Raw genomic sequence first — 8,036 nt, forward strand, 5'->3', positions numbered from 1 at the left:
TGGCCAACATGGCAAAACCCTGTCTCTACTAAAAATACAAAAAAAAAAAAAAAAATTAGGCGTGGTGGCACATGCCTGTAGTCCCAGCTATTCGGGAGGCTGAGGCAGGTGAATCGCTTGAACCTGAGGCAGAGTTTGTAGTGAGCCGAGATTGCACCACTGCATTCTCCGTCTCAAAAAAAAAAAAAAAAAGGGAAAAGAAAATTAGCATTATCAGCATACCAGGGGTAGCTTTTTGTCCATTTTGTTCACTGTCTATTCCCAGCACTGAGAACAATGCAGGCACACAGTCGTTAAATAAAAATGTTTATTAGGGCCAGGCGTGGTGGCTCATTCCTGTAACCCCAGTGCTTTGGGGGCCAAGGCGGGAAGATCGCTTGAGCCCAGGAATTTGAAATCAGCCTGGGCAACACAGTAAGACTCCATCTCTACAAAAAAACAAAAAATTAGCTGGGCATGGTGGTACCTGCCTGCAGTCCCAGCTACTCAGGAGCTTGAGGAGGAGGCAGGAGGATTGCTTGAGCCCAGGAGTTCCAGACTGCAGCTTTGATGGCGATCACACCGCTGCACTACAGCCTGGGCAGCAGAGTGAGACCGTGTATCTTTATTTCATTATTTTTTTTTAGACGGAGGCTCACTCTCTTGCCCAGGCTGGAGTGCAGTGATAATGATTTCAGCTCACTGCAACCTCCGCCTCCCAGGTTCAAGTGATTCTCCTGTCTCAGCGTCCCAAGTCGCTGGTATCACAGGCACCCGGCACCACGCCCAGCTAATTTTTGTATTTTTGGTGGAGATGGGGTTTCACCATGTTGGCCAGGCTGGTTTCCAACTCCTGACCTCAGGTGATCCACCCGCCTTGGCCTCCCAAAGTGCTGGGATTACAGGCATGAGCCACTGTGCCTGGCAGAGACCCTATCTCTTTAAAAAAAAAACCAAAAATGTTTATTAGATGAATGAGAGAATCCTGACATGAGCAGACACCTCGTGCTGTGTGGTGGAGGCGGACAGGCCCTGTGGGGAGTTGGGACACACTCGTGTGGCAGCTGCCCCCAGTCCTGACGCCCCACCCCTGCTTCCCTAGGCTGCAGGCCAACTTCACCATCCGGGAAGATGCCAACCCCAGCTCCCGCCAGCGAGGACTCAAGCGCTTCCAGGCCAACCCGGAGGCCAACTGGGGTCCCCGGCCTCGTGCCCGGCCAGGGTGAGTGGTGGTAGAGTTGGGGTGGGGCTCAGCCAGGGAAAGCAGAGGTAAAGGGCAGATGAGGTCCCACCTACTCCTCCCCTCGCACAGGGGCAAGGCGGCCGACGAAGCTATGGAGGAGAGACGCAGGCTGCTTCAGAACAAGCGGAAGGAGCCGCCGGAAGATGCGGCCCAGCGGGCTGCGCGGCTCAAGACATTTCCTTGCAAGAGGTTTAAGGAGGTAAGGTCCCTCCTCCCTTTCTCCCACGACAGGACATGTGAGTCTCCCCTTTGGGCAACAGGGAGAGAACTGGGGGAGCTGGAGCCAGGCAAGTGCTTGGGAGTGGGCTTCCCATTCCAGGAAAGGAACCCATCAGGGGCTGCTGAGCTCGAGGCAGGGGTTCACACCCACCATCTTCCCACCAGGGCACCTGTCAACGCGGGGACCATTGCTGCTACTCCCACAGCCCCCCGCCACCCAGGGTTTCTGCTGATGCTGTCCCTGACTGTCCAGAGACCTCCAACCAGAGCCCCCATGGACCTGGGGATGCCGCTAGGCCAGGCATAGACTGAACCAATAAAGAGATGTCACGTCACCTTCTCCCGATTGCCTGTGATTTGTGTATTGGTCCATACAGCTGCATGACTGGGATCTGTTCCTGTCTTCCTCTGGGGGTCGTTCGCCCCTGCCTGACTGGAGTGTTGAGCCTGTATGGGAGGTAGGAGCTGACCATCTGCACAGTGGTCGGCCCCTCTGCAGCGAGGGTCACTGAGCCACCCCAGAGTCGGAGCCTGCGGTTCCCGAAGTGGCCACGGTGCGGCAGCTGTGCGCTGGCTCCCGCGGGGGGTTCTGTGCCTCTTCCCCCTCCCACCTTCAGCGCGCTCCAGGCCGCGGGCTTGCGCATAGGGGGGCGCTCCAGCCCGGTAACCCCCACGTGTCCTCGCGCTGCTGCCTCCTCGCCGCCTGGTTTCTTTGGCCCAGCTCTCCAGGGGCCGCAGTGGCGGAAGCTGGACCGGAACCAGGCGCCCTGTGCATCCGCTCCAGACCAGGTGCTTCCTGCCCTGAGGCCCGAGGGGGCGTGCACACAAAGAGGGACCTCGCAGGCTGCTGCCCAGACACCCAGTGAGGGGGAGCTGTACCCCTCCCTGCCCTCCAGAGCGGGCTTTAGTAACGTTAAGGAAGAGTTCTGGGGCAGGATCCCCTCTCTGGCTCCTGTGCCCTTCATCCCCATATGTAATGAGGCTAATCTTAGGACCCTCTTTGTAGGAATATCAGAGTTAGTTTCAGTGCTTAAACTTTTTTTTTTTTTTTTTTTTTTTTTGAGGCAAGGTCTAGATGTATGGATGGCCCAGGCTGGAGTGCAGTGGTGCAATATTGGCTCACCGCAACCTCCACCTCCCAGGCTCAGGCCATGCTCCCACCTCAGCCTCCAGAGTAGCAGGGACTACAGGCACACACCACCACAACCAGCTAATTTTTGTATTTGTTGTAGAGATGGGGTTTCGCCATGTTTTCCAGGCTGGTCTCAAACTCATGAGCCCAAGCAATCCGCCAGTCTCAGCCTCCCAAAGTGCTGGGATGACAGGCATGAGCCACCACGCCTGGCCTTTATTGCATAAAACTTTAGTTCCTGCTTCTTTGGAGGAAAGCAATGGAGGTGTTGATCGTGAGGTCCTGTGTTCCGCCCCATTCCTGGGGGGGTGGTAGTAGTCCTGGTGCTGGGTGCCTGCCTGGGGGCTCTTGCAGTTGCCCAGACACACACATGGGCCAAAGCATGAGTATCACAAGTGGGCGGCAGTCCTGTAGCTGCTGCGGCCTGGCTGTGCCCAGAGCCTCTCCCTGTGGGAAGCTCCAGTGGGGTCTTGAGGTTTACCACCAAGCCAGGATACCTGCCCCCCATGAAGGGGTCGGGTGCTGTGGGGTGAGGGCCACGGACCACCAAGTTGGAGTTATGTGATGCTGTAGCCAAGAGGCCTAGAACTGTGGGGACCTGTTGGGCATCTACTGGAAGGTCACACCAGCCTCAGCACCCTGGGAAATCCAACTTCCCACCCCACCCCCGACAGCCATGGCACTTCCTCTCACCCTCCTGGGCTTGGAAATATGTGGATACTGTGCTGAGGGCTTGGGACACCTGCCCAGGCTGGACACCCAAGGCCAGACTGTTAGAACTGTTTCCCTTTGGGTGCCCCACTCCCGGGTAGGGGTGGTGGAGAGGCGGGAAGGGCCTCTGTAAAAAGAGGAACCAAGCTGGGTGAAGACAGGAGAAGGTGGGGGCCCAGGGTCACGCGGCCCCAACGGGCCGGAAAGGGCTCTCCCTCACCCCCATCAGCATTGACATTCGGGCAGGGAGTGTTCAAAGCCAAAGGGCAGACTCAGAGGACATAAGAGGAGGCAGCTTCCCTGCCTCAGTTTACCCCCTGTGTGCATCCAGGCACCTTCCTCCCCGGCTGCCCTCGGGCCCGGGTCCCCAGAGGCCCGGAGTCCCTCCAGTGCCTGGGGGAGCGGAAGGCGAAGCCCTGAGGGGTGGCGGACCGAGTCCTGCCAGCGCCGGCTGGGGGCGGGGCCGGGAGGCCCGCGCTGCTAGGTCCCCGCCCGCTGGTTTCCTCCGGGGTCAGCCCGGCTCCTTATCAGGCGCGGCCAGGCAGCCCGGCCCTTATCTGCCCTGGGCCAGCATCCTCCGGCCGCTGCGCCGCCAGGGGTGAGAGGGAGGAAACCGGGCCGCCGGGGGCGGGGAGAGGGAAGGCCGGCCCAGGAGCCGCTCACTTTCCCTGGAGGAGACCTAAGCGGAGACCTCGGCTATCCTGGCCCTCCAAGGCCCACGAGGAGGCGCGGCCCAGCGCCGGGGCCTGGAGCATTGAGGCCGGACCCGAGCGAGACAGCAGAGCCTGGCCTGACGCTGGAAACCACACCCTGGCCCAGACTGCCAACCCTGACGGGACAGAGCCAGGGCACTCACCAGGCTGCAGGAACAGTGCTGGGGTAAGAAGGGAAATGGCCTAAAGGTGGAGGATCCCAGGCCTGGGACCCAGCCTGCATTCCTTTGTTCGTTCGTTCGTTCATTCATTCATCCATTCATTCATCCATCCATCCATCCATCCATCCATCCATCCATCCATCCATCCATCAGCAGGGACCTACTTGTGAGGGGCCAGGCCTGCTTCCCCAGGCCCTAGCTGAGGAAGACAGGGCAGAGGGGCCAAGAGTCTCACACCTTGCTAGGACATCCTGGACTCTGGAACCAAGAGCAAACAGGGATGTCAAAACAGTATGCAAAAGTGTGGATGATGGAGGGGCATGGTGGTGCATGCCTGTAATCCCAGCACTTTGGGAGACTGAGGCGGATCACTTGAGCCCAGGAGTTCCAGACCACCCTAGACAACAGAGTGAGAACCTGTCTCTATTGAAAAATTAATTTTTTTTTTTAATTTAGCTGGGCATGGTGGCACATGCCTGTACTCTCAGCTACTCAGGAGGCCGAGACAGGAGGATGGCTTGAGCCCAGGAATTTGAGGCTGCAGTGAGCTATGATTGCACTACTGCACTCCAGCCTGGGCAACAGAGGGAGACCCTGTATCTAAAAAATAAACAAATTTTAAAAAGTGTGGATGCTGATGAGGGTGGGGGCTTCCAAGCCAGAGGGAGGGTTGGGACATGACTGGACTGGGCAGTGGGGTCAGTGTTTGGGGGTCTAGGGTCAGCATTGGAGGTCATAGTGTCAGTAGTGGGGTCACAGGGTTGCTATGGGGGACGTTTGCAGTAGGAGTGGGGGTCACTAGAGCAATTACAGAGCACTTTCAGGGACAGCAATGGGAAGAACTACAGGGTCATTCCTGAGGTGCAGAGGGTCAGCCTGGGTGGGGGGTGGGGGGCATCTGTGAAAGGTCAGAGTCCATCTTAGGGGGATTCCAAGCTCACATGGCATCAGTGAGTCAATGAGGAGTCTCTGGATCGGATCTTTAGATCTGAGGGTAACAGGGTTAATCTTGGGGTTTCTGGAGATCCCAGGATCAGTTAGGGGCTCCCTGTCTTGTTCCCTCCAGGCTGCAGAGGTGAGGGAATTCTGGCAGAAGGAATATTTGCTCCGAGGCGGGGCAACAGCGCCCCTCCTGGGTCACAAAGAGCGCAGGGACAGTGCGCTGCCTAGCACCTAGGTGGGCGCCTCCTACTCTAATGCAGGACCCCTCCCATGTCCTGGAAGTTTCTGGGCCTGCCCCTGCCATCTGCCTTTGCCTACTGAAACCCCTCCCCTCCTCCTTCCCCCCCCCTTCCCATTTGAGGGGTTTTTTGGGCTAAGAAGGTGGGAGCGGGGCACCTAGTCCTCCTTCCCACTGGCTGCCTTCTTTCCCACAGGTGAGTACCCCCACGTCGGGGTCCATGTGCCCGCCTCAGGCACAGGCAGAGGTGGGCCCCACCATGACTGAGAAGGCAGAGATGGTGTGTGCCCCCAGCCCAGCGCCTGCCCCACCCCCTAAGCCTGCCTCACCTGGGCCCCCGCAGGTGGAGGAGGTGGGCCACCGAGGAGGCTCCTCGCCCCCCAGGCTGCCACCTGGTGTACCAGTGATCAGCCTGGGCCACAGCAGGCCCCCAGGGGCAGCCATGCCCACCACAGAGCTGGGCACCCTGCGGCCCCCGCTGCTGCAACTTTCCACCCTGGGAACTGCCCCACCCACTTTGGCCCTGCACTACCACCCTCACCCCTTCCTCAACAGGTCAGTGGGGAGCTGGGGCGGGGTGGGGTGGGGATTGGGGGCCAGGGTCCTTGCCCACAAGGCATTAGTGACCCACGACCCCTTACAGTGTCTACATTGGGCCAGCAGGACCTTTTAGCGTCTTCCCTAGCAGCCGGCTGAAGCGGAGACCAAGCCACTGTGAGCTGGACCTGGCTGAGGGTGAGTGTGGGTTTGTGTGCCTTGTGGGTTTGCGTGCCTGTGTGTGCACTTGTGGGTGCACGGAAGGCCGGGCTGTCTCTGTGTGGGGCTCATGTCTGTCCTCTACTCCCACCTTGGGGAGAAGTGCTTCCAGCACACACAGAGAACAGCCCACACGGGTTCTACCCATGTGCACAACCGCAGTCCCATAGCCAGCCCCACACAACCACTGCCACGCAACAGGCCAGGCCTTGTAGCCGCAGTCATGGCAAAACAGAGCATGCCGTACCAGGTATGGGAGCCACAAAATGACAGCTCCACTAGAACGTGCAGCCACGCAAAAGACAGCCACAAGACCACAGCCATGCAAGAGACAGCCACAGGACCACAACCACACACAAGACAGCCACAGGACCACAGCCACTTAGGACCATGGCCACACAAGAATCAGCCACACAACCACAGCCACTCATGAAACAGCCACATGGCAACATCACACATAACCACAGCCATGAGACATAAGAGTCTCATACAGCCTATGAGACACAGGACAGTCAGTCATAATGAGAGGACCTCTCAGACCCACGAGCACACACACCCAGCCAGCCACACTTGGGCACACTCTGAATGAAGTCCCCAGGGACAGCTTCCTAAACCACCACCAGGAAATCTTTCCTTAGGGAATCTCAGTCATTGACATAAAGGAGCCCATAGTCACAGACACAGCAGGCCATTGTCCGCAGGCCGGGCCTGTGATGATTCTTGTCTGGGTGGCTTCTGGGAGGGGTGGGGAGAGCTACCCGTGGACCCCTTGGGTGGAGAAAGTCCCAGCCCATGGCCTGGGTTTAAGTTCTCAGGAGGGTGCTGCGTGCCTAGCGGGAGGGCAGGAGAGGCTGCCCTTTGGGCCATGGCGCCAACCCGGCCTTCCTTGTCCACAGGGCACCAGCCCCAGAAGGTGGCCCGGCGCGTGTTCACCAACAGCCGGGAGCGCTGGCGGCAGCAGAACGTTAACGGCGCCTTCGCCGAGCTGAGGAAGCTGCTGCCGACGCACCCGCCCGACCGGAAGCTGAGCAAGAACGAGGTGCTCCGCCTAGCCATGAAGTACATTGGCTTCCTGGTGCGGCTGCTGCGCGACCAAGCGGCAGCTCTGGCCGCAGGCCCCACCCCGCCCGGGCCCCGCAAACGGCCGGTGCACCGGGTCCCAGACGACGACGCCCGCCGGGGATCCGGACGCAGGGCCGAAGTGGCAGCGCGCTCGCAGCCCGCGCCCCCGGCCGACCCCGACGGCAGCCCCGGTGCGGCGGCCCGGCCAATAAAGATGGAGCAAACCGCTTTGAGCCCAGAGGTGCGGTGACCGCACGCGCCAGCATTTCTGAGCCGGAGGGCACCAGGGACTCGGCCCAGGGCCGTCGAGGAAAGGGCAGTGGACGTGCTGCGCGTGTTCGGGTGCGAACTCCCCCGAAGAAGGACCAGTGAAGACGTCAGGGGCAAGGTCTCGGGGGTCCGGAAGGGTGATCATCGCCCCCCAAGGGACCCGCAAACTCTTAAAAAAAAAAATCACCCACCGCCCTGTGGAAGTGGCCTTGCCTGGTTCCCCTTCGCAGGGGCGCGGTTGGCAAACTAACATGGCAGAGCAGTCACAGGACCCAAGTGGTGCCTCATTTTTTCCGGGCTGGGTTCGCGGGGGGAGGCCAGGAGGGGCTGGGGAGCCTTAGCTTTTCTCACCGTCGGCCCCTCCCGGAGACCCAGGGACAGACGCTTGTCGACGGCGTCTGCTGCGCTCGCGGCGCTTGGAGAGAGGCGCAGAATCCAAGTTGGGGACGCACCCTACCGACCCCGACCCAGTCCCGCACGGTCGCGTTAGCGAAGGGTCAGGCGCTCCTGCGTTTGTTTTTCTTTATTTCTTTATTTCACATACACATTAGCCATTCAATGGAGAAGCCGGAGAGAGTCAGGCAAAGATGGTATAACAGAAGCGCAGTGA

General features: G+C 59.5%; 2 protein-coding genes across 3 annotated transcripts in view; both read left to right on the forward strand.

The window, feature by feature from the left end:
- TRMT1 (tRNA methyltransferase 1 homolog (S. cerevisiae)) overlaps positions 1–1,787 on the forward strand; it is a 13,670-nt gene extending 11,883 nt beyond the window's left edge. Inside the window, exons 16-18 of one of the 2 annotated variants that reach the window (XM_011994886.1) lie at positions 1,082–1,201; positions 1,292–1,421; positions 1,607–1,785. In XM_011994886.1, the coding sequence (XP_011850276.1) occupies positions 1,082–1,201; positions 1,292–1,421; positions 1,607–1,753 (397 nt within the window). In that variant the 3' untranslated portion in view covers positions 1,754–1,785. Of the gene's footprint in view, positions 1–1,081; positions 1,202–1,291; positions 1,422–1,606 lie in introns of both variants that reach the window. The other variant, XM_011994887.1, reaches the window with a different exon arrangement.
- Positions 1,788–3,530: 1,743 nt separating this feature from the next.
- Positions 3,531–7,702, forward strand: LYL1 (lymphoblastic leukemia associated hematopoiesis regulator 1). The gene is made up of 4 exons (XM_011994888.1): positions 3,531–4,163; positions 5,535–5,893; positions 5,982–6,073; positions 6,991–7,702. Exons 2-4 carry the CDS (start codon positions 5,559–5,561, stop codon positions 7,404–7,406), a joined length of 843 nt encoding a protein of 280 aa, XP_011850278.1. The 5' UTR covers positions 3,531–4,163; positions 5,535–5,558; the 3' UTR covers positions 7,407–7,702.
- The last annotated feature ends 334 nt before the right edge of the window (positions 7,703–8,036 follow it).

This window comes from Mandrillus leucophaeus, unplaced genomic scaffold (assembly GCF_000951045.1).
Source record: "Mandrillus leucophaeus isolate KB7577 unplaced genomic scaffold, Mleu.le_1.0 Scaffold463, whole genome shotgun sequence".
Taxonomy (NCBI): Eukaryota; Metazoa; Chordata; class Mammalia; order Primates; family Cercopithecidae; genus Mandrillus; species Mandrillus leucophaeus.

What these genes read in the sequence shown, in the direction of transcription:
- LYL1 (XM_011994888.1), top strand. Translation starts at nt 5,559, where the DNA reads ATGTGCCCGCCTCAGGCACAGGCAGAGGTGGGCCCCACCATGACTGAG. An exon ending in CCTCACCCCTTCCTCAACAG is followed by an intron (nt 5,894 to 5,981) that starts GTCAGTGGGGAG and finishes GACCCCTTACAG; the next exon opens with TGTCTACATTGGGCCAGCAG. An exon ending in TGAGCTGGACCTGGCTGAGG is followed by an intron (nt 6,074 to 6,990) that starts GTGAGTGTGGGT and finishes CCTTGTCCACAG; the next exon opens with GGCACCAGCCCCAGAAGGTG.